The sequence below is a fragment of the Eurosta solidaginis genome, chromosome 3, assembly GCF_040869045.1.
Source record: "Eurosta solidaginis isolate ZX-2024a chromosome 3, ASM4086904v1, whole genome shotgun sequence".
NCBI classification, from domain to species: domain Eukaryota; kingdom Metazoa; phylum Arthropoda; class Insecta; order Diptera; family Tephritidae; genus Eurosta; species Eurosta solidaginis.
In genome coordinates this window covers 11449679-11476614 of record NC_090321.1, presented here as the reverse complement: position 1 = coordinate 11476614, position 26936 = coordinate 11449679, and the positions used below count along the sequence as shown (strand labels likewise).

The 26936-nt window shown below is 35.1% G+C and overlaps 2 protein-coding genes across 3 annotated transcripts in view; both read right to left on the bottom strand.

Moving 5' to 3' along the window:
* The window catches only part of Efr (ER GDP-fucose transporter), a 45697-nt gene that overhangs the window by 14704 nt on the left and 4057 nt on the right, over positions 1 to 26936 (bottom strand). Inside the window, exons 2-3 of one of the 2 annotated variants that reach the window (XM_067770783.1) lie at positions 16755 to 16849; positions 13756 to 13972 (exon numbers count right to left, since the gene is read on the bottom strand). In XM_067770783.1, the coding sequence (XP_067626884.1) occupies positions 13756 to 13972; positions 16755 to 16849 (312 nt within the window). The remainder of the gene's footprint in view (positions 1 to 13755; positions 13973 to 16754; positions 16850 to 26936) is intronic. The other variant, XM_067770784.1, reaches the window with a different exon arrangement.
* On the bottom strand, positions 461 to 4567 carry LOC137243273 (uncharacterized). The gene is made up of 5 exons (XM_067770785.1): positions 1827 to 4567; positions 1652 to 1762; positions 1303 to 1559; positions 960 to 1122; positions 461 to 904 (listed from the first exon to the last, which is right to left on the bottom strand). The coding sequence occupies exons 1-5, from the start codon at positions 1870 to 1872 to the stop codon at positions 756 to 758; spliced, it is 726 nt and encodes a 241-aa protein (XP_067626886.1). The 5' UTR covers positions 1873 to 4567; the 3' UTR covers positions 461 to 755.

The following is a 26936-nucleotide window of genomic DNA, read 5'->3' as shown; positions in this document are numbered from 1 at the left end:
GTTATAACTTCATGGTAGCCTTAAGCTATGTTAGGCGTAAGCAATGTTACTAAAAGTTACTAACAGAAAATTGATGTTATGTTACATACATTATAACATACATAAGTTAAGTTACATACATTGTCATAAAGTAAGAGATCAAATTACCCACTAAACAATTTGTTCCGACTTTTTTTCGAAATCGTTAAGTTGTGTCTAAAGAATCTGCCGAAATCGGAACCGATTTTCTTTGGAAGTAGTAAAGAAATTTGTATGACAGGGTTGACGCGACTTCGTAAAGAAACGTCGTAACGATTTTGTTAAGAACTTTCTTAACGATTTCGCAAAGTAATATTTTCACGAAATCTTTAAGAAATATCTCAACGAGTTCGTAAAGCTTTGTGCTTACAGAATCTTGAAGAGATTTCCTAAAGAAATCTATCTAAATATCCAATTAAAAACAATTTTTTTTTAATTTAATTAATACAATTTAATTTATTATGTTTAAATAGTTTAAATTAAATTACATATAAATATATATGTATAAGAATTCAATATTGAGAAAAAAAATCTGAGATTTCCTAACCATTCAAAAATTGCATATAAAATAAAATAAAAAAGATAAATGGCTAAAATTCTTTAGCTGCGTTAATACTTTTTTTAGCTTTTAGCTTCGATGGCATTCCTCATATTAAGCGATATTTTTAAACACAAGTTTAAGCCAAAATATAATAAAATTAATAAAATAAAAAAGATAAATGGCTAAAATGCTTTAGCTACATTTTTTGGCTTTTATCTCCCTCAAGTTGTGTACTTGTTCTTTTCGATAATTTTGCGAACCGGTCCTTGGCACTATCAAAAAATTTTTTCAAAGTCTCGTCTATTTTAGTGTAGTTTGTTTGGGGTATGTTTTCCATAGCCGACTCTATAATTAGTACATAAATGAATTAGGAATTTGCTGAATAAGTTTAATAACGTACCTTTAAGAAGTTTAATACATATAAAATCCTTCACAGAAATATTGTTATTGACATTTGTCCATGAAAAATTGCGTGCCAAATAATCGTCATTAAATATATATTTCAAGTTCGCAACGATCAATTTTTTGAGGTCATCTGTCGGTTGTCTAGCGAACTTCGTTATCTGTTGAACCAAAAAAAGGGAAAAAACATTTTAATGTAGTTAGTAGTTAAAAGGGGTGTAAAGAGGTGTGATTATAGTCCTGTGATAATAACTTCAATTGCCTGAGAAAGGCGTTGAAAAATACTGTCTTCTAAACCTCTAACGGCTTACATTTTCAACTAAACTACTTATCATATTTACCAATTCCTGTCGCACTTCTTCATCGTTTTGGAAAATTTTTTCAAAATCCAATATTTCATTCACATCGTTGAAGGGAAGGTTTGCCAGCTTGGAACATAAAGTGCGTTGGCGTTTAAAGACAGCTAAGGTTTGGTCTATTGATCGTTTTAAACCGGCAAAGTGTTCATAAATTTTATTGTTGACTTCGCGAAGTTTTTTATTTTCTTCTATCAGCTCCTTATTTTGATTTACAATAACTTCTAACAAATGTTCGCTATCTGCAAAAGTATAAAAAATAAAATCTTAAAATTTCTGCCACTGCACTAGTACCAAGAAAAGTTAAGTTTTTATAGGTAGATAAGTGACTCACATGGTTTGTTCTCAGTGATATTCTCCGTATATCCTTGAGTTTGCCCCATTGAAGAAGGAATGCATTGCTCCTCTTGTGTTAATATTACTACTTCATTGCCGGGGTAAATAGCTGCAGAAATATAAATTCCATTCATAAATTAAATGTTTATAGGAGCACATGTGATAAAACTTACCACTTTCTTCACATTCTACGGGGACATTTGTGTAATGGCTACTCATTTTTCAGCAGTGGTATAAAGCAGTGTGAATACCTTTCTATATAAAAATAAAGATATTTACAGTCGATATTAGTTAGATTAAACTTCTCTTCGTTGTCAGAAATTAGCAAATAATTTGTGTCGTAAATATTCAGAACCCAACTTCTGGATTCAAAGTCATTACGTTGGAGGTTTTTAACTTCCTTTGCGAAGATGCATATGTCATTATTGATCGCTGTTATTTTTGTTAAAATATAGATCCTTTTATTAACGCAGAAATAATTATCTGGAGGTCGTGTCGACAATTTGAAGTGCTCACATATGATAGCTCGGAAAGTGTTGTCCTTTAGAGCCCCTTTTAGAATAGGAAACAATTCCCGATGTGACTCTTGTTTTATTATGGAACTTTTTTCAATAACTCTGTTGGATATTTGCGCCAACACATTCGATCCCTTTTTTATTGTTTTTTTCAATTGATAAAGATAATTTTCATATTTAAACGCGCTAAAGTTATTAAGAGATCCATATTTTAAAACATCGCCATATAAATGTTTTAGACTGTGGCAATTATAGGTTACAAATTCTTGGCCATAGAGGTGCACAAAGTCGTTTACGAATTCTTCAAGGAGCTCTTTAGCCACGTTATTGAATTGACAGCATAGCTCCGGGTGACATAAGATCCTCGTCGCAAAGTGCAATTTGCAAAAATGACGGTAACGTTTTTCATCGAGTTTGTTTTGTAGCACATACGGTCCACTATACAAAAGAAAAGATCGGTACTCGGTTGCTTTCCATCTATCTAATTCATCAATTGTTCTCGGCACTCGAGGAAACTCAGAAGGAAACTGTTGTTTTAGCACAATCTTTTCGAAGGCCAAGTTTTCTATTTGCGATTTTGATAACGAATAACTTTAATTTCTATTTTTTACCCAGAGTTTAACAAGCTGACGAGTAACTCCCAAGCAAGCGCAATGCATGTAATCTATCGGGAATTGAGTGCCGCAGCCAACATTTATAGTTTCTAGCAAATTTTGATCGAGAGTTAAGTGATGCTCTTTTTGTAATTTTTCCTTAAATGATGAATCTGTTCGCATACTCGCTGCGTTAGAAGGGAAGGTTATTCTTCTCATGTACCTTTCACCTCTGTGTGTACACTTCGAGCAGCAATAGTAACCTGAATAGCTTTTGATATTTAAAATAAATGCTCTAGCGGGAGAATCGCAAACAAAAGCTCCAATCGAGATGGAAAATACGTTCTCATCATAATAAAAGCCTTGTTGTAGCAACACCTTCAGGTCGTCTACTAAAGGCTGTAGAAATATATTGGAAGCTTCCGGCTTTGTTTTTGGACTTCGCACTCCCTCTACATCCCAGTTCACATAACACTCAACCAAAAAAAACGTCTTCATAATTAGAAACACTCATCATTATAGGCCAAGCAGTTTGCTTTGATGACTTAAATATCTGTAATCCGTCGATACCGCAGTTTAGCTCTAAAGTGTCTGTATTCGTATTGCGCAATTTTATATTTTTGTATAAGAAATCGGTGAGAGGATTCTTTAATCCGTAATGGTAATATGATCCGCTACCCATGCTTGCAATTTGAGTTTCTCTGGAAGTTCCTCTCAAGGTGCGTACATCGCATGGCACATCATGCCCTTCGACTTTATGAAGTCTACTGAGAAGTTCGTTACCGGCTATTTGCGAAATACCGTGTCTGATTGTCCAAGACTTGAGGTAACTCCTTAGACTCTCAGGTTCGTTTCCTGGTTCTGGTTCTTTGACTTGCGAAGAACTCTGGCAAACAGATAGCCAGTCAAAATCACTATCAATGTCCATTTTGTTTGCACTTTCGACTTGCACGCCTTCAAAAATGTCTGTGCTATATTTCTGCGCATTTTCAGCGCGATTTTCAGTTTCATTGTTAAAAATGGAGTCCAGTATTTTTTTGTTTCTCTTTTAATGCTTTTGTGCTGAGCTTGACGCGACATGATTTTACTCACACTTACTTTTGTATTTCACTCACTGCAGCAAATATATGTATAAATTTTATTATTTAATTTTTATGCACAACACTTTTTTTGCTACTCACAATCTGAAATTTAAAAATGTTTCAACGCCTACTGAGTTTAAAAATCTATTTACGTTTTTCTCTTTTCGAAATAGATACGAAGTTGTTAAGTAAAATCGGAAAATATTAGATTTTCTTCAGACAAGTCTGATATCCGACAACTTCGGAGATTCTGGTTTGGCCAATCGTTGCGAATTCGTTAAGGTAGATTGGTAGACTTTCGACTTTGTTTAGAAAAGACTGATTTCCGAAAAAATCGGAAGCTTTGGTTTAGTGGGTAAATAAGTAAAAAGAAAATAAGATTAGCGTTAAGTTTGAATGTAACGGTTGGAAAATAAAGTTTCAGTTCTTGAGTTGACATCGAAGAGGCATGTTTTACTATTGATACTTGACTGGCGACGAGGAAAACAAATACATAATTTGGCAAGAGTCATTTATGTTAAAGCTAAAGTGCAAATAAAGTTAAATTTGTCATCGTGGTGCGTGTTTATTGTTTAAAGAAAAACAAATTTAATAAAAGACATTGACAAAAACAAAAAAACATTTAAAACTTCAGTGTTAACTATGAACTGAGTGCAAGTATTGAAACTATTAAAACATAATTAATAAGTGGCAAAAATTAACACTTTACTCTATATCAAGAAAAAGTGAAATAAAAACGTTAAAAAATTATTGACTGTTTAAGTAAAAAGAATATAAATAAAGTGAATTAAAACTTTACCTTAAAGAAAAAAAAAGAATACAACATTTTTTCACTATCCCGTTAGTTGATGGGTGCAAGTTACAACAAAAAAAAAAAAAAGACAACAAATTTTTTCTCATGTATGGTTGATTGGCCCATTTTGAAAGAAATACTCATTAATAATTTCGGCGAAAAGGAGAGTAGTATTGATTTAATGGATAATTTGAAAACGTACAGGCTACAGGGAACAATTGAAAACTATTACTTTGAAATAAATAAGCTAGCAAATAAAATACATAATCGAAACTTAACACATGGTGATAAAACGTATACAACAGAAGAAGTTAATAGAATTGCTCTCAAGACTTTTAGAGATCATTTACCCGAGCCAACGCGTACACTAGTTTTTGCCAGAAATCCTAAAAATAATACTTGATGCCAGGCATCAAAACTACAGTCAATTTGGACCACCACGAAATGGTAGTTTTAACAATGGAAAAACAAATTTTAGTAACGACCATAGAAACAGTAAACCATTTATTAAAAGAGAAAAAAACATTTGCGAGCGTATGTATCAATATCAAAATGATAATCTCTGTGGGAATTTTGATTCATGTAAGAGTGAACAATAATCTCAAACAACAATTGCAAGCCAATCCTTTTCGTTTTAATCAAAATAATTTGCATAATTCAAATAATTCAAACAGAACTAGGCAGTCAAATTCCGCACAATATGATAACAGAAATTTTCTCCATAATGCCAACGATCGAAGTTGCAATCAAACTATTCCTTATGGATCAAGACAAGTACAGGCCTTCAATAGATCAAGTTCTCAGGTCGAACCTATGGAGATTGGCAGCTCGAGTGTAAATTTTCCAAATGCAGTCGAGCAAAACTACCCTATATAATAATAGATAACCCCTCAAAAAAATTAAAATTTGTTATTGATACGGGTGCTGAGTTCAGTCTAATTAATACTAACATTTGTCACCCTAAATGGAAACAAGATGTTAACGTAATAGCCAAAGCTCTAGGTAGAGAAACTCTTTTAACGAAACTTTGTAAATTCCCAATATTTAACGAATTTAATTTGAGAGGTTACTATTGCGAGTTTTTAGAATGTAATTTCAATAAAAAATTTGATGGACTAATTGGTAACAATATTTTGAAAGATTTAGGCTGCGCAATCGATTTTCCAAATAGGCAATTAATTACCAAAAACGCTGTATTAACTTTAATTTTATCTGAAGAGGAAGAAATTTATAATGAAGCATCGTATAAAGATAGTAACATCCAATTTTTTAACTGCGAAATTAAAAACTGCAATATTTTAAGTTTAATTAAAACCGATCACTTACAGCTGTTTAAAAAAGAAAAATTAATGAAATTACTAAATAAATATAAAAATGTATTTTACGATAAAAATGATAATTTAACATTCACAAATGAAATAAAGCATAGAATAAGAACGAAGCACGACGTACCGGTTTATTCTCGTTTATACAGATATCCAGAGGTACATAAAGATGAAGTTAATAAGCAAATTGCAGAAATGGTAAAGCAGGGTATAATAAGAAATTCCAATAGTCCATACAATAGCCCAATATGGGTAGTTCCAAAAAAATTAGACGCTAACAATAAACAAACGTGGCGCATTGTAATAGACTACCGGAAGTTGAATGACATTACGATTGAAGATAGGTTTCCTATTCCAAATATGGACGACATATTTGATAAATTAGGAAGAAGCCAATAGTTTACGACCTTAGATTTGGCCAAGGGTTTTCATCAAGTTGAAATGCACCCCGATGATATTCCGAAGACAGCATTTTCAACGGCTAATGGCCATTATGAATTTTTACGCATGGCATTTGGCCTTCGTAATTCACCGGCTACATTTCAACGTATGATAAACAATGTTCTGAAGGAATATATAGGATTAATGTGTTTAGTTTATTTAGATGATGTACTAATTTTTTCAACAAGTATAGAGGAGCACTTGGAAGCCATTGGTAAAATTTTGAAACGTTTAACTGAAGCAAACTTAAAAGTACAATTAGATAAGTGTAATTTTCTTAAAAGGGAAAACGAGTTTTTAGGCCACGTAGTGACCCCTTCTGGCATCAAACCAAATCCGGAAAAAGTAAAAGCGATTGATAAAATAGAGTTACCAAGGACGCAGAAAGATATAAAATCTTTTTTGGGAATAACGGGCTATTACAGGCGGTTCATTAAAGACTATTCGAAAATAGCATATCATTTAATAAAATATTTAAAACAAGGCACAAAGATTAAAGCTAATGATAAAGATTTCAAAGCTGCTTTTGAAAAATTAAAAACGTTAATAAAGAATGATCCTATACTTATCCACCCAGACTTTAGTAAACCATTTACGCTGGTTACCGATGCAAGCAATTTTGCTTTAGGAGCAGCACTAATGCAAAGAGATAGAGTGGTTTCTTTTGCCAGTCGTACCTTAAATGGACACGAGAAAAATTACAGTACGATTGAAAAAGAATTACTCGCGATAGTGTGGGCCACAAAATATTTCCGTCCATATCTTTTCGGTCGAAGATTCTCAATCAAGACGGATCACCGGGATTTCTTTAATCAAAGCTATAAAAGAAAGAATTCAATATTTGGGAAAGCCAAAATTACTTGTAGTAGATAACGAGCTTGATACAATTGCCATTCGAGAGTTTTTGAAAGAGCAAAATATTACCATGCATACTACAACTGCTTACTTGAAGACGGGTAATTCAGATGTAGAGAGATTCCATGGTACCCTTAATGAACACATTAGATTGTTTAATGCTGATAAGGAAAATAAAGATGATATTTCCGAAAAAGTTTTTAAAGCAATAGTGTCGTATAATAACACAATTCACTCAACTACCAAAAATCGTCCTATTGATTTTATTAATAACTTAATTTCAAAAGAAGAGCTATCAAACCTTTCAAAATTAATACATGCCGATAAGACTAAAAAAGTGGAAAATTCAAACAGAAAATTGAAAAAAGTCTCTACTGAAAATTTCGCTAATGAAATTGTTAATAATAATCGTGTAAGTAAATCTAAGCCAAAATACAAAAAAGTTACGAACTATGTTCAAGAAGGAAACCAGTTAGTATCTAAAGATAAGAAGTTTAAGAAAATATATAAAACGCAAGTGAAAAAGAAAAACATATTTGAAAACACATGATTTTTTATGAAAATACACATATATATTTCGATTCAGCAGGGACTGCCTACTCTGGCGGTGGAGGAGTGATATATGTAGTAAACGGTTATAACTTCATGGTAGCCTTAAGCTATGTTAAGCTGGAGACATTGGTGCTTTATCGGTAACCGTATCGGTAACCTTTTAACAGCTGATTCGACCAACCTTATGAGAATCAATGCAATCGATTACTGGTGCCGCTACAGTCGTAACCGTATCGTAGCCAACCAATTGGGTTTTGGTTTACCGTCGTAACGATAAACAGCTGATTACGTTAGGGATACGGATACAGCGATACGACATACGGCACCAATGACTCCAGCTTTAGGCGTAAGCAATGTTACTAAAAGTTACTAACAGAAAATTTATGTTATGTTACATACATTATAACATACATAAGTTAAGTTACATACATCGTCATAAAGTAAGAGATCAAATTAAATAAGTAAAAAGAAAAGAAGATTAGCGTTAAGTTTGAATGTAACGGTTGGAAAATAAAGTTTCAGTTCTTGAGTTGACATCGAAGAGGCATGTTTTACTATTGATACTTGACTATATGTATTTATTTTCAAGGCTCCAAATAATTGTTTACGTATTTATTAAAAATTCGTGGTGAAAATATTTTAAATTTTTTTTAAATAACGTGTAATGAAAATGAAATTTCGCAGGCTCGAAAATTATTTTTTGGATATGCGTAGTGGAACTTTTTTTTCTGATATCGGTTAATAAATCGACCCAGTCTAATGCATATACCTAGTATGTACAGATTATGTACATTGAACTCATTAAATATTATGGCGCATAATCATAGTCAAAATAAAATAGGTTTAAATATAAAATAAAAAACTAGGTAGGTACTTTGTGTGAGGATGCAAAGTTCCACGTTTTTTGTGGTCTGCATGTAAAAACTATGCCTACGAATCACGTATTTGAACAATATATAACGTAAACGTAAGTATTTGATGAAATTTGAAGCTTTTAGCCGTAAAAAAGGGGCACAACTGACATTTTATATGGAGTATATAATATATACCACCAATCTCTATAATTTTTTCACACAATATATGCTATATACGTAAGCATTCGTTGAAAATTGAAGCCTCTAGCTCTTAAAATAGGGCAGTACTTACGAAAAGTTTCTTATCTGAACAATCGGTTGTGGGAGATATATACTATATATACGACCGATATCATCCATTTTTTCAGACAACAATATGCGCAATATACGAAAGCATATGGTGAAGTTTATAGCTTAAATCTGATAAATTGAGGAAGATATGACAAAAATCCTCTTTTTCTGAAAAATCGGTTGATGGAGGATATATGCTATAGTGGTCCGATCCGGCCGGTTCCGACAAATGTCTAATCGGACACCTAAATCACCCGATCACCAAATTTTATCAAGATATCTCAAAGATTGAGGGACTAGTTTGCATACAAACAGACAGACCGTCAGACGGACATGGCTAAATCAAGTCAGCTCTTCATCCTGATTATTTCGGTATACTTAATGGTGGGTCTATCTATTTTCCTTTAAGGACTTACAATTTTGAGATTCGTGCCAAAGTTTCATTTTCATGAAAGGTATAAATATCGCATGAAATTCCCAAAGGTTTTAAATTATTTCTTTCCTTTTCTTTTCTTGTACGCTGTGGCAGTGCACTGCCTTCAAGTGACCCATTGAAACCTGGTTAACATGCCAACCTAATAAAACCGCACTGCGTTTTTTTAGCTCACGCAAACAACCGGCGTTTTTTGCCCTAACCCAAATAAGCATGCGTTGCGACAATGTAAAACATGTGTGTAAAGGTCAAATCTAAATGTCGCGCAGAACCAAAATTGGAAATCGAGTTAAGTTTTCACGCAGCAAATTTAATTTGGGTTGCTCTCATACAACCCTTCAAAAAACGCGAGTACTCTATAAATAATGTAAGGAATACTCCTTTGGGAGTATAGGACTGCTCCAAATCTAATCTGTATTCATACAAAAAATGTGCTCCAATTAACATTGCGATGTCCTAGGAGAGGAGTAGGTGATCCCACTCTCGCTTTGTTTGTGAGTATTCCATAGAGTACATACGTGAGAGTACTTTCCAAAGTACTTTCACTGTAGTACTCCATGGAGCACCCACAGAGGATCATATGCCAAAGTACTATAGAGGAATTGTGTCGGAAAGAATTATCGAAGTGAATTTAATTTAATATGAAAGTAAATGAAGAGGGGCAATACAACTTTTATATTTTATACTACGAATATTCTTCTGTTATTTAGCATTTGCGTGAATAAAGAAACTAATATTTCTCTATACATACTATAGTATGTATACATAAAACCAGTGCGTTGTTGCATTTTATCAGAGTTGCCAAAGTAAAATTTTATTATTAGTTATTTGTATGCAATTTTTGCTTTTGGCAACTCTGTTCGATCGTCACCGTGTCGTGATCACTGTCGTTAAAAAACGAGCTATGATCGGCTGATGGTGGTCCGCAAACGCATTGCAAGGGAGTATTGTTAGAGTACTCCAACATGAAGAAAATGGAACACGTAATCCAACAATTTTTGCAGGGAAGTTGTATGTACATGAGACATTTTTGACAGAAAATGACTTGCGTGCGTTTATATTAGGTTGGCTTGTAAGCCTGTTAATTTTTATTTGTTTGCCGAGTTGTTGAAAGGCAGCTGTTTTTCAGGGATCCAGATCAGAAGCGATATTATCAGCTGAGTGCAGTACTTAAATTAATAGAAACATAATGCACTACTTTAATTATTAAGAGAGGTGAGAACAGTCTTTTTTAAAAAAGGAAGGGCTATCAAAAGTGTTTGAGTGAGAGTTGAAACGATGCATTGCACGCCTTATAAAATTCTTTGAACGGATCCTACAGCACATATTCCAATCAGGCACTGTACCACTCGTCCTCCTCACAACTTCTTTGGAAACGCTTTTTTTTCAGCGGACAATGTGGTGAAATATTCCAGATTATGTCTTTTGAATAAATTCTTATTCTTTTATTACACTACTACTAAATAAAGGTATGTTGTTGTGAATTGTGTAAAATACAATGACAGGCCAAGCAAAACAAATAATGACAATTGTTTCTTGTGTTGCCAGTATTAATATTTGAAAGTATTGATAAGTAAGTGTGCTTACTATTTTTAGTTATATTATTATCAGCTTTTCACATATAGATATTTTGCTTAAAGAAAATCCCTTTTTTATATGGAAGACAAAGAAATTTCCCTTTTTCCCGTTTATTAAATTATATAGTGAAATATCGCTCAAAATACGTGATTTCGCACAATCTGGCATCACTGCTCACAAGGACATTTTCAAATGATTGCTGAGATAAACCTCGTGTTCCAATGGTACACGATCCAGATACGGATAGAGATTTATGGATCACATTGTTGTTGCATTTGCATGTTAAATCTCTATCCGTATAAGGTTCATGTACCATTGGAACACGAGGAAAGCCTTTCCGAGATAGAATGAGCGCTTTCAGAGAACAATATTTTTGTTGATACGTTGCAAACATGTTTCCACCAATTAAGTGATAGAAATTTTGTTTTATGAACAGTTGAGTTCGCTCAACTAACTGTCAAATGAAATAACTATCCTTTGATTTTATGGAAAGGACTTCTTCTATTAAGAGGAAAAATTTTATTCATAACCAACACTTTAAAAGGCAGCCGAATAAGCACGTCTAGTAAATGTAGCGAAAAATATTTCTGCGCAGTAATTTGACGTAACATTTCAACCGTTAAGTGGATCGTAGCTACTCAACGGTGCAATATCACTCTTCAACGACTACTCAACATTTGTGTTTCCTGAAAGCGCCCAATGATATTCAAATCAGCAGTCGACATGCTCATATCGCTCATTTGCTGCAACGTCGTCATAACTCAAAAAAACATGACTTTTGAGTTAATAACATATAAACGTACCCAACATCATGATCTATGTTGTATAAAAAAATCTTCGTGATCAGTTAAAAATTTAGCACGTGTTATAAAAATGAAAATATGCCTTTATATGCGCAACATATGGTAGTTAAAATCTTTGAATGGCTCTCCTGGAAAATTGTGTTTCTTGAGTTATGACGCTATTGAAGTAAATGAGCGATATGTCATGCACATCTAGATCTAAATTTTCAAGTCCTTAAATTTAAAGTAGGCCGTTTTTTAAAGTATTAGTTTTTTTTTTTTTTGATAATAGTTGCTTACATTTAGGGGATATTAAAGTCCGGTTCTTCAGTAGTTCGTTTAAACTAAGCTGAAACAAAATTTGCTTAAACTCTAGTAAAATTTAAACTTTAGTTGTAGTACAACGCAGTTTTTCAGTCACAGATAAAGTATGCCTTGTGTGGGCTTTTTTGTAAGGCAACATTGGTTTTTCATTGTCTACAAAAGCCATCAAGGAATGAGTTTTCTAGCTCCGTATAACGCTCAATTCTTAAGGAAACGCTCTGAGTCAGAAGCAGAGTGGTGATATTTTTGTACACATACGTTGTGATAGGCAGATGTCGCTGTTGTGTTCCACTTGTAAGAGTAGCGTTCCATTGAGTCATCGAGCTCTGGATCACGATCAAATCTTATTGGAACGATCAGGATCAGTACTATCAGTTGGCAGCACTCAACGAATGCGTACACATAATAGGGTACCTGTTATTTTCAACCTTTTTTCCCTGAATCGCTTCATACAATTTTTCTTAAAAAGTAAAACAAATTATCAAACTAGTAACTAGTATTATTAGTTCTTTAAACTATGCCACAAATGCGGTTTAATTTCCATATAAAATTGTAGGGGATTTTGCACTTAAAACCAAGCTACAACACTAATGCTTAACAAAGGGGTCGGCAGTCAAAAAACGTCCAAAAATTTCGGGAGGGGTATCAAAAGAAGCGTTTTGAACTAAATAAATATCGTCCCAAGACTGCTATTAAAAATTTTTCTTCTGTGAGGAGCTTTGTGCAAAAAGCATTGGACATATGTTGTGATTCTTGTATAAAAAATTTATAGTTTTTCTATCATGATTTAAAAGGAATGTGATATAATTGTTTTATGGCCTTAATAATTTGTTTTCAGACTTAAAGTTAAAGTTTATGGGTTGTCGTGTGGAAAAAATATGTTAAATGTCGGATGCCCTAGTGCATATGTGTGTAAGTGCTACCAAGTACAGAGGGTATGCTGTCCAATGATCTGGCTCACAAATTAAACTAGACTTTTATCTGGCTTTATCTGGCTCAAATCATTGCTGTTTGGTTTACATTCACAATTGTTTACCTGGCTCAGGATCTATGCGACTAGATGATGCCTGTAAATAAGTTGTGATCAAATAAGTAGAAAATATAAATTAAAATATCTGTTTATAAACAAATTAATTCGTTTATCCGAGCATCACTATGAGCACTTTTTTCAGTGAAAACAGCTCTTTTGAATGTACTCAATTAATTATTTTCCAATGAAAACAATAAAGAACGCAAACAGTTGTAAGGTTAACTAGACCCACAAGATCGGCGATTAAAGCTGTTTAAACTTCAATTAAGGTTGACTGAAAAACAGCATAATAAGTTTAAGCGTCTTATAATTGACAAACTGGATTGAACTTGTACTGAAAACCCGGGCCTAAAGTGCCATACCATAACGTTAACGCCATAACCATACCATAGCCAACCAATTGGTTTTTGGTTTCTCGCCATATCCATAACCCAAAAATATTTGAGTTGGTGAATTTAATAACTTTTTGTAGATTTTATTCATTTTTTTGGATACGTTATGACTAAGAGACTTATTTTTTGTGGCATATGTTTGTAATTTTTTGCGTTTTCTTCATTTTTATGAAATTTTCACTATCTTTAGGTTAAGTATGGTTACGACTATGGCGTTAGGGTTAAGGAAGTTTAATTAGCAACTTATTTTGACTTTACTCACCGCTCTAAAAATCATATGTAGTGGCATTGGTATATTGAAATCGAATGCAACGTTGTTGGCAACACTCGTTATGAAGAACATAACTACAAGAAGGGAATAATTCCGAAGGGGGATTTTTGGTTTCAAATTTCCAGATAAAAGTATATGCACCAATCCTTCAACGGCAATGAAGAGAAATTGCGAAAATGTGATTAGATTTCCAGATCCTGGGTCCTCTCTAGAAACGATAATAACAGTTTTTAATGCAAAAAACAAAATTGAATAAGTCATAAATAAAGAAATCAAATAAAGACATATGTATGTATACAATTTTAAAATTTTTTTTCGATTTCGTCCTGAATTACCTACAAGAGGCAAAAATGTGACATTTTCACAAAAAAGATTGAAACGCATAAATTTACTAAAAAATGGAGCGATGAGCTGAGCCTTCTTAGAAGACAGGTAAAAGAAAATTTGAAGCTGGCAAAGATCGTGGAGAGCGAAGCGTGCTGGAACGAGTATAGGGATGTATTGAGGATCTACAAGCGTGAAATTTCCAGGTTTCTCATAGGAAAATTTCTGTGCGGACAGCACGGTTGAGGAAAGTCCTAGCAAGGGAACGGAGATGGTCACGTAATAGTGAGGAGTGCCTTGAGGTACATTTACCATCGGGAGATGATTCAGTAGAGTCAGCAGACAGCACTTACTCTTCGATGGTGACCGACACCAAGATAGCATCGCCGGGCCGAGATGGTATATTCCCAGCCATGCTACAAATATCAAGTAGAGCGGTCGTGGAATGGCTTAAAATAATATTCGATGGGTGCATAAGACCTGCCTGGATAAAGCTTCCATGAACAAATATCAACTACTGATTAATAATTGTGCCAGATATATCTATCTTAAACGGAAATATGATCATATTTCGAACTTCTCAAAAACTATTCTTGAATGCAGTTTATCAGCATTCTTTGACCGTCGTTTACTAATATTTATACATAAGATTATCTTTTCTCGTACGCCGGAATGCCTTTTTGTAAAACTTACTTTCGCACAATCATCCCGTACTTGCAATCTAATTGTACCGCATTTTAAGTATTCAGTAACATCGAGAATGTTTTTCGTTAGAGTTGTGCAGTTGTGGAATGCTTTGCCTAATAAAGTAAAATTAGAATCAAATCCTAAGCGCTTCAAATTAGCTGTACATCGCACCCTTTGTTCTTGAACATTCTTTTGTATTTTACTTTTTCTTTTTCTTTTTTACTTACCTCCATGGAACATATGCTGTATGGTTTGAATGTTACTTCTATTTTTGTTTCTAGCTTTTAAACTTACTTTGTACTAGTAATAAGAATAATAACAAATATGGCACTGTAAAAGACTATGTCTTATATGTGTATTTTAAATAAATAAATAAATAAATAAATAAATAAATAAGACTGACTCATGTAACGCTCTTTTGGAGAACTGCTCGTGTAGGTTTTCCTCTCAAAGGCAGGGAAGATCGGTCACATGGATTCCAAAGACCACAATCCCATTAGCTTAACATCATTTCTACTCAAAGCCTTTGAGAGGTTGATAGATGTGTACATTAAGTCCAAAGTGCGTGAAACAACACAACAAGCGTACACCAAAAGCAAGTCGGTAGACCCTGCACTGCATAGGGTGGTAATTAACATAAAGAAAGCCCTGGAGTATAAGGAGTATGCTCTAGGATTCTTTAAGATATTGTCGGGGCTTCCAATAATAGGCGATCGTGACTGGTCTTAACTACATTGAAGTACATCCAGCCACAACCAGATCCTGAATGTTAAATTGCAGGAAGATTACCTACTTCACAATGGGGATTGTATGAGGCCACGAAATCAGTGGACAGGGGCACGGCGCACCGGCCAGAGTAATTTTTTATAAGCGCTTCCGAAGGCCGCCAATGCAGAAAGGTGTTCTGCGCAAAACTCCTATAGTTTTTTGTGCATATTTTTTGAAAAACTTAAACTTTTTTCGGCCTCCGGATTATTATTACTGAGGTCGAGGCGTCTTCCGATATTTTTGTACGCGTATTAGCAGTCGATGTTCTAGATTGTAATCTAATATTGGTGTGAACATAAAACTGGGTATGTTTTATGAGCCGTTTACACAAAATGAGAACATCGAACCATGACCATTTGTAAAAAAATGATTATTAAAACTATTTTTGTTATTTTATAGTAATTTGTTAAGAAACATCAGTGTCAAAATGTAAGTTTAAAGCTTGAAACACAATGCCCTGACGCTGCGAAATAAACGCGGCGAACATCGCCTTGTCAAAAATAGAATCCCCATAATTACATGAAGGTGAACACAATGAACGCCAAGAGCGAAATTTTCGCGACGATAGATTTATTTCTATTGTCGCCGCCGGGCGATGACGACAAACATCCCAAGGGTTGCTGCTGTTCAATTTTTTAACTATAAAAAAAGAAAACATAATATCCAAAAACAATTTTTTTTCTTTACATATAATTTTTAATATAATTTCTTAACATTTTTGTTTTGTTTTGTTAATTTCTTAACATTTTGGGCGTGTTGACTGCTAAAGTCAAGTGCTAAAGCAGAGAATTAAAAAGTGTTTCATCTTTATTTCTAAATAATGGCCACTCTGAATAAACACCGTCAATTTCGCCCGGCATTGCGTTTTAAGTAGACGAAATGTCTGGGCGTAATTTGAAAAATTCCTTCGCCCGACGCGGCGTAATCGTCGTCGCTCGGCATTGTGTTTCAAGCATTATACGGGAGCAAGATGATGGATAGTGTTACAAACCAAGCAAGTCTCTAAGGGTTTAATTATGCCGATTCGCTTTCGATTGGCAAAAGTTAAGCACAAGTGTACTTTGGGTTAGTCCCAAAGGCACTTCAAAGCAGTTTTAATTAATTTGTATTCTTAAATAAGTCCCCTCACTGATTTGCGCATATTTAAATGTTTATATGATTAGATGTACTTTGTAATTTTATTTTTAAAAAAATAATAAGCAACGACTTACTTCACAAGGTATTCCAAAAAGACAACATTGCTGCAACATCCCACGAATACGCATATTATTGCTGAAACTGCTTTGAAATTCATTTTTATCGTAATCTGAAAATACATAAATCTATTTTATTCATCTGGAAAATAAACAGAGTGAAATTTTCTTAACTGCATTAACATTTTTCGATGGAACAATTTTCCGTCATTCCTAGTCAAATTTAAAATTCAAATTTTGTTAAGTGATGATAAGTACTTATTGTATGGAATAATGTTATTGGGAGGAAATAGTATTTTATTTATTCGGAGATCCATTTATTAAATATGTTGTTGTAATAATTAATAGTAAAAAGCAAAATTACAAATTGATTTTCCTCTGTTTTTGAACGAATCGGTCAATGACTTATTCTACTGTGATATCAATATTTCTATTGATGCCTAATAAGGCAAGTCCATTCAGCCTATATTCTCCGGTTGAATTCCTTATCCAATTTTTCAAATGCCTCAATGTTAAAAAAAACTTCGTTCACTGCTGGCAATGGTTACAGCTAACGTAGCTACAATCTTCAAAAACTTGAAAACGTGTGGAAAAAATTCTTCATTACAAAGATTTAATGCGTCGATGAATATCTTTGGGCGACCTTCTGCTCCAATCCAACTTTGTCTCCATAGCAGGACTGCATTTTTCACCATAGATACCGCTGTTCCAGTAACTGCTGGCCACTGATCCATTATTATTTCGACAGTTTCAGAAACGTTCACGTACTTTTCTGACCAATTTATCGGGAATGACGTTTTCAATAATGGACAATGTGTTTTTATGCTTGATCAATCTATTAGACACTGAATATATGAAGTGATCGATGAAAGGGATGAATATAAATTTGCGAAAATATTCTTTTGCTGAGCTGTTTTCCTAGTTTTCTCGATTTTTTTACGACTCAAAATCCTAGGAACTTCAATCTTCTCTCCGATAGACTCAGTTAATGGTTGAGCCAAAGAAAAAATTTCGTTAATAACAACCATTGCCACAATGAATCATCCAGTCTTGAAAGTGTGTAGATAACTGAAAGCATTTCTAGAACTTTTAGCGTTTCCACAGTCATGAATTTTTTCTAAACTGGAATAAATGGGAGCAAACATTTCTTTGAAGTAGATCACAGCATCTAGTCTTTCCGTCCATCATGTTTCACACAATCGCTTCAAACGATCTTTCTTTGTTGGATAATTCAAAGTTTCGGCGGCATCCTTGAGAATAGCTTCGCGTTTTGCTGAAGGTCTTATGAGAGAAATGGAGCACGCTTCACCAACCGCCAAATTCAAGGAATGACTTGCGCAATGTATATAAAGTACAGACGGATACTTCTCCATCACTGCAGCAGCACAACCATTCCATTCTCCACTCATTGCAGCTGCACCGTCGTATCCTTGAGAAACCAAAAACTACAGGTTGATCTTCAGCTTCTTTGAAATGTTTATCAATGACGAAGCAATTCCTCTATCAGTGCAATCTTCGATCGGGATGAACTGTAGGAAATCTTTTCTCAAAATTATACCATCTGCCGTTTTTTCAGTGTAACGGAAACATAGTGAGTATTGTTCCACGCCACTAATGTCGCTTGTCGCATCTGCGAGTATAGTGGGCATTCGCTTGCGTTGCTTTTTGCAACAATCTTTTCAAGAATTATATGACCGCAAATTTCGATGAGTTCATTCTGAATCTGTGGATTCGTGTAAGATGTGACGCGATTTTTAAAAGTGGCAGTTTGAAGTAAATGTTGCTTCAATCTTAATAAAGATCTGAAGTTACCTTCATTATGGAGAGGAGTCTCGAGGGATATAGAACCAGAGTCACCATGTCCTCTTGAAGATATTTCTTGCCTGCCGATGAAAATTATTATTTCGACGATGGAGCGAAAGATTTATAGATACCGTTGAAATTGAAATGTATATCAAATGAATTTTTTACGAAACTACTAATATTTCGGAGGGGGGTTTGCCCTTCCTCCCCCGGCCCCCCTTACTACGTTACTGCTAGGATGTCATCTCAAAGTGAAAGCAGAAACGGGAAAATTTCAGGGACATAATAATTATAAGTTTTATCGCATGAACGTTGCTTCATAATAATTTTTGAATGAAAATAGAAATATTTTCAATCAATAATAATTTTTTGTCAACGTTTATTTTTATTTTTAGGTAATTCTTTACATTAACTCACAACTGCTAAAACTCATACAAAACTATCTGGAGAGGTGTCAAAAGACGCGCTTTGGACCCAGAACCACGAATCCGAAACCGGAAATTAAAATGAGTTAGAAGATATTTCCAAAAAACCGAAAAATTATCCGAACGGCTCCGAAACGAGGGGTTAGTGTAGGGTTCCTTTTAATACATTATAAATTTTAGTTTAACTTTATATACTATGTAATTTCATTAGTTTATTCAATAATTTTATTTTCATTATTTTGATCTTTGGATTATCAAAACTTTTCATTCAGGTTGAAAATTTTAAAATATTGTATACGCACAGTGGCGTAGTGAGGTTTTCTTGCGCCCGGGTAAAAATATTTTTCTGGCGTGACATTGCCCTCGTTGCTGAATGACAACAACGGATAGAGCTTCGTTCCCCGGCGGATTGAAAGGCATAGAGGAGGAACTTGTTGTTGTTGTTGTTGTAGCTATAAAGACACTCCCCGAAGGCCTCGGGGAGTGTTATCGAGTTGATGGTCCTTTGCCGAATGCAGATCCGGTACATTCCGGTACCAAGCCCGACCATCTCGCGAACGATTTGTTATGACCACATGCTACCTTGTAGGCCATACCGCCCTCCCACCTCATTGCCAGAGCTTCGGCTCTTAATGAAACAGGATTCGCCACGGATAGGTGAGGTTGACAATTGGGTTTGGAGAAGCTATGTATTGCGCTGGCAACCTCAAAGGACGGCGCTACACAAACCCCTTGAATCCGGTATTTTAGTCGCCTCTTACGACAGGCATACCTACCGCGGGTATATTCTAACCCCTAACCCGCTGGGAGCAGGAGGAAATTAGTTTTGTCCGGCAGCTTCATGGCTCTGCGAATGCAGATTGGAATCAATAAAAGAAAACTATGCTGCAAAATATACATTTATATCCCTTGTCTCTTCAAAACTTTCACATCACAGGACTTCACAACGTGGACCTTGCACATAGCACAACAATTGGACAGCCACTTCGATGGCACAACGTCACTACTGTGGAATCCCAACAGCTTTCAATACAAATGCATCCGAAATTGCCTACAATGCACAAAGATGCATAAAAATCCTCAAATCGCTGCAACGGAGCAAGTTGAACCATAAAACCATATTGAAACCGATTTCTTGGACCTCCATTAGAGGAACTTATTTGAAGTTTCTTGAAAGTTCTAGCCTATTAACCCAGGTGAGGGATTTGTACAACAAAAATATGAACCATACATGGACGGATGGGAAAAAGACTACGCCGCCTAGTTCTGTCGATGATACACAGGAAAATGTATATATGCGCTGCTCTCTGCTTGTCATCAAAACAAAATCGGGATGTCCCACTTAACGCCAAAGTGGGAGAAAAAGGTGTCGCAAAAATTCAACGTCCAGCTGCGAAGACCTGCAACATCTCCAATGATGGAGTAAGCTGAATGCTGGTATTAGCAAATTATGACCATGCATAGTTAAATCATACAAATTAAAAAAAAAACTATTAACCGAACTAAAAAAATTCATACCAAATTTTCGATCTAGATCTACATATTTTATTTTTATTTCTTATCGGGCATTTTTAAAAGTCAAATACGTTAAAATTTTTGTTTGTATCCTCTGGTTTGGCATTTGCACAAAGTTTTTGAGAGAGATTTTACAATTTTTTTAAAAATCAAAAAATCATTACGACCGCCGAGAAGAGAGAATGGGTTTACCTTCCTACATTTTTATCATGGGCTGATATCATCTATAAGTAGACTCAAATACATATTTAATAATAATGTGATTATAATACATTAGTAATACTGAGATAGTCAAGTTTGGTAAAACATCTTCTTCATACGAGACTATAAAAGTAAGTAATTCTAACAGAGTTTTAGGTTCAATTTCTTTTATACTGCGAAGTAATATTTTGCAGACACATATTTCGATAAAAAGTTCTGTTCCATCGAAATCTGTATTATAAAATTCACCCAAGTCCTTACAATTCCGTCGTTATTATCCCTGTTTAACAAATTTCCAACTTCTAAGAGAAATCCAAATATAAAATTAAGGTAATTTAGTCGTGTAAGTCTTGTACGTATTTTTTGTTGCAGACCGATCTAGAACACTTTTCATGAAGCGAGAAATTTCACATTCTGCGGAAAGACCAATATCTCTAGCCGATTTTGCGGCGCCTCCTTTCACGTTTTACTATATTGTAGAAGGTGAAACGTCTAGACCATTGACGAAATATGCGAACGAAGCAACGGAGAGTATAAAAGCAGCGCAAGCTGAACAATCAGTAATCAGTTTGCTTTAAACACGCTGTTGTGAAGTACGTGATATTGAAGTATAATTTTACTACTCCCAAGTAGACTAAATAAAGACCATATCCCCCCGCGGGTAGGGGGTTAGAATATACCCGCGGTACGTATGCCTGTCGCAAGAGGCGACTAAAATACCAGATTCAAGGGGTTGTGTAGCGCAACCTTTTCAGGTTGCCAGCGCAATATATAGCTTCCCCAAACCCAATTGTCAACCTGACCTTCGCGCGGCGAATCCCGTTTCACTAACAGACGAGGCTCTGGCGACCCCAAGCTCCTCATGGAACTTGGTGGTGGGGAGGGAGGTATGGCCTGAAGGTTTAATGTGGCCATATAAATCGTTCCCGAGATGGTCGGGCTAGCGCCTTAATGGAGCTGTGTTACCGGAGCGTAGCGGATCTGGACCAACACATCGATAACACTCCCTACCCTGCAAAAATCGCGAGTACTCCATGCATGCATGTATGGAGTACTCGCTATGGACCAACCGAGTGCTCCAAAATTAACCATAATTCATATAAAAAATATGGTCCAATTAACATTGCGATGTCCTAGGACGGGACCATATACTCCGGCTCCGCATTACATCAGAGTAATCCAGTTCAATAAACATCGTGTAGTGATTACAATCGTTAAAAACGAGCAATGATCGGCTTACAATATGTTCGTGTAGAAATATGAGTTGGTCCATTGCTGCATTACAATGGAGTACAATGGTAAGTACTCCAGTGGACCACATGATCCAACGATTTTTGCAGGGTAAAGCCTTCGGGGAGTAACCTTATCGCTACAACAACAACCATATTGCAATAGTGAATATTGGAGTAATTTATTCAATACTTTAGCGATTCGAACGTTAGCAGAAGGTTTCAAATAAGCGGAATTTCCCTAATTCGTTACAATATCAATATCCCATTTTTCCCAAAGATACTTCGCTTTTTCTAGTGTTCCTTCTCGAATTTTGGATTCACGTTTGACTGTTTTTGTTAAACCATTTTTTAATAATTCCTATCGTAACGTTGATCATGAGAAAAAAAGATATATGCTTTCAATTATACCACAACCTGACGCAAGTGTTCTGGATATATGCATGAATTTTTTAATGTAGAAATTTTTTTTCCAGAAATCAGTTACAATAAAAATACAAAATATTCAGGAAGTTCTGCTTTGCGGACCATTTGGCGCCCCCCTGTGAGTAGCGCCCGGGGAAGATGCCCCCCTTTCCCCCTCTCACTTCACCACTGCATACGTATACATTTAGGCTTATTATTTAATTAAATACAAGTTTTTATATACATATCTAAATATAAGTAGTTTAGATCTCAACAGTTAGATCCATAGTATTTTTCGCGCGGAACACCTTTCTGCAAAATTACCCTGGGTGGGGTAACTCCAACCCCGGTTTGGAGATCAAAACTATTTCTGTACAAAGCACTTTTACTCAGTTTTTTTATTGGTACAACAAAATCATCGAAATTATAACAACCACATGAACATTTTTTTATTTCTTTTGTAAATATCTCTGAACAGAAATAAAATTTTTAGTTTCCTCTTCAACTCCGGGACCCAAAGCGCGTCTTTTGACACCTCGCCCGATATTTTTGGACCAGTTTTAGCAGTTGTAGGCTTTCTTTTATAAGCTGTATCAGGAGCCCTTCTCTGAATGCTCCAGCAGTAATCAGCGCAGGGCCGGAGAGAGAAAATCCGGGCCCGGGACTTAACATTTGATTAATTTGAAATAATGACGTCTCATTCATGAATCATTATTAATGTATTACATCAAAAAAAATTTTGCCACATCAACTAAATAATTTTTAGACTAAGAGCTGAAAATAAAATTAACACAGAATATTTACTATTTATACTATTTTTGTGTAACGTAAAATTAAAATTCTCTTTTAACAGCCACATATTGTTTCAAATAATCGTTTCTAGTTATTTGGTAACATTTTAATACGTTTCTGATAAATTTAATGATGATTATAAATTTTAATTATTCAATATAGAAAGTTCGGATAACAAAGAGTGGCTTTTCTTGCTTTTTTCGCTGCAAAATTTTTTATAATAATATCAAAATTTAACTGGCTTGCCAAAACGGATTCAAAACAAAGCGTGGCAAGTCCTGAAACTCGCTCTTGAGATGAACACGATCGATGAAAGTTTTTGATTCTTGAAAGGACGCTGAAGGAACGTTCTGCACTAGCTATAGTGACAGGTATAGTGCAAAAGATACGTAAAGCAACACAAATGTTAGGGAAAATTGTATACAGATTTTGAACATATGTTTGTAGATTAGACTGGGTCGATTTATTAACCGATATCGCGCCATCGATTTTTCGATAGGATTTGGGCTCAGAAAAAAAGTTCCACTACGCATACCCAAAAAAATAATCTTCGACCCAGCGAAAATAAAATGGCAAAAGGGTACATTTTTCGACCAAAACACTCCCTAAAACCCCAAAAAAAATTTTTTTTTTTCAAAAAACTGTTATCGCCGGTGTTTTTACAACAGTTTTAAAAAAAAAAAATATTTGTTGGGTTTTGGAGAGTGTTTTGATCGTAAAATTTACCCATTCGACATTTTTTTTGCAGGCTCCAAAATTATTTTTTTGGGTATGTGTAGTGGAACAAATCGACCCAGGTTAATGTAGATGGCATTTAGCAATTCCAATGGTGACAGACCTTTATCAAAATTTGCTTCGTAGATGTGTTTCAAGTGAATTATTTCGCATTTTAAGCTTTCAGAAATGTCCGACTTGTCTTTTGCGAAAAATTTTGCTGCGCTCGCCCGAACCGTAGTTTCATCCATGTCTTCAAATTGCCACAAAAAGGAAAAAGTCTCGCTCAAATTTCTCATAGCTGCAAGTCGTTCAGTAATGCCAGTGATTGCCGAATCAACAATCACTAGGAATGTATAGTTTTTAAAATCAGTATCTGAATCATCCGTAATCATCTCATTTAAATTATCTTCAGAACATCTTTTGGGTTGTCTCTTTCGAATGTTCGGAAACTTTGGCGAGATGTTCAATTGAATAGAAACTGTTTTGCGTTCGTTTAGATGTTTTCCATTGGTTCCTGATCAACTTCAAATCAGCAATAAGGCATCTAGATGTCGGACCTCAACATCTATGATAGCGTCTCTAGCTTGCAGGGCCACGTCTCTTTCATTAATGGTAGTCAGCATTTTGAACCAAATTGCGGACAGCAAGATACATTCGAACTTGTTAGTATACTTGAGAATTCCGGTAACATTTCCGTATGCTTGCGCAGTCAAATTTGGCTTTTGTCTGAAAGACTATGAAAAGAGCCCGATACATTTTTTTTTTTGAAGATGTCCCATCGTTGTGGACTGCTGATGAAAATAGTAAACATTTTTGTACAACTCCGAAGAAAGTAATTGCAGCCGTACAACATTCAGACTGTGAGTTGCACAAGGCGAGTAATCAGCATTCGAGTTTTTGTCGAGAATGTGATGTTGTGCTCCGTTGTAAGCTCCTTTCATATTGGCGCCGTTATCGTACCCGTGTGCACGAAAATCTTTTAATGGGATTTCATGTTTACCTAGAGTATGGCAAATTAAATCAACGATTTCGTAGTTACAATTCACGAAAGCCAAAAACCGTTCTTGAATTGCAAAATTTGTTACTTTCGAATTGAAATGCAGTTAGCGCAAAATGAACGTAGTCTGTTCAACATGACTAGCATCAGGCGTAGCATCAACGATAATAGAAAAATACTTGGCTTTCTTGCCTTGATCTAATATAGTTTCCCTCACGTGCTTTACACAAATTTCTATAAACTCGTTCTGAATGCCTGGGGAAAGATAGTGAACTTGTAAACGTTTGTGTTGCCGTTGTGAAATTCTAACTTTCCCCAAATGATCTCTAAGTATCGGATCATAATGGCTTATGAGTTCTGATATGCCTAAAAAATTTCCATTGTTTCGTTCACCAAGATATGTATATACTTTCGCCTCTGAAAGCTAGACCTCTTTCAACCAAAAATAAAATAGTGTCCAAAATTCTATATAAAATTTCTTTCCACTTTTGAGTTTCAGTGATTAGCTCTTCACTGATAAGTGTATCAATTGTAGCCTCCTTTTGAATTAGATTTTGTAAAGATCGCCATTGAATATAACATTTAATGTGATCTTGAGTATTTTCGTGTGCTGGCAGTTTATCTTATAGCTTGTTACATACCTGGAATTTCGAATATCCGCCAGGACAACAAATTTTAGGTCGATTTAAAGTATTGGTGCTTAACAGACGACATGGTAGGCAATAAAAAGCATTGCTACTGGCACTCCACACTAACCATGATTCTGTTTAACAATGCGGTAGGAAATCCCTCGTCATGACAATCACGTGGAAAAATAACAGGACACTTTTGATGACCTCGACGAACTATTTCGTTGACTTCTTCAGATCGAAAAAACTCATTATTCACGGTACCGATGTCGAAGTCGTTTAAATAATCTGGGCTTTGATACAGAGTTGGTGGTATTGTTGGAAGACTTTTTGAAGATGAACCTTCATCAGTGTCACCACGACTTCGGATTCATGTAAATATACATTTTTGTTTGATGTTTTTATTGTCTCCGCGCTGTTCGAAGTCCCAGGCAAAAAATCATTATCAATATTCGTTGCTTTTGAAATTCGGCTTAAAATTTGCACATGGAACAACTAGACTCTCCTGAATTAATAAAAAATGTTTTAGCACCTCTAAATCGCGGGCCCCCTGAGAAACCCCGGGCCCGGGGGGAATTCCCCCATTCCCATCCTCCTCTCGTCAGGCCTAGTATATTGTTCTACGTAGATTACGAATGACAGCTTCATTTACGCCTCTTGAGACGAGAAAGAAACTGCCACTTCAACTAATTCTACCCCACATCACCTATTCTGAGCTTGTATATAGCAAGCTAGATTCTGCTTCGTCTCACAAAATCGATGTTGCGTTTAACAATGTTACGCGTTATGTCTGCGGACTCAAAAGATATGATCACATCACTGCATGGAAGACCAAAATTCTGGGGTGCGCTATTTCCGACTATCTTGCTGCTAGAAATTGTACGTTCATATATAAGCTTTTAGAATATAAAGCGCCGGAATACCTTTACGTTAAATTAATACTAACAAGATCCAGAAGGCATCAACCTCTGTTAATCCCTGAATAAAGTACCTGTCTTCTTCACGGCTTTTCTTCGTTAATGCTGCTAGGCTCTGGAATTCAATTCCAGAAGATGTCAAAGCTGTTATGGATAGATGTAACTACAGAAGGGTAATTCACAATTATTTTATTTCTACAGTGTGAAAGTGATTGCGATCTGACTTGCTCTATACAAATTTCTTTCTTTTCTCTTTTCCTCTTACCAAACTTTTCAAATTCTTACTTTAAAATTACAAATATAATATTAATATTAAATAAGTTCTGAATTTAAAATACTACGTTTATGTTGTAAGTTACTTGCGAATTCTAATAGACCTAAGTTTTAAAATTTTTGATTTTCCACTTTTGTGATGAACTTTAAAAGACTCAGTCTTATTGTACACTCTTACATTCTAAATAAATGTTATATGATATTTCAAAAATACCGAAAAATGGCCCGGAGTGCTCCGATACCGGGGTTGGGATCCATAGTATTTTTGCGAAGAACACCTTTCTGCTTCGGACACGC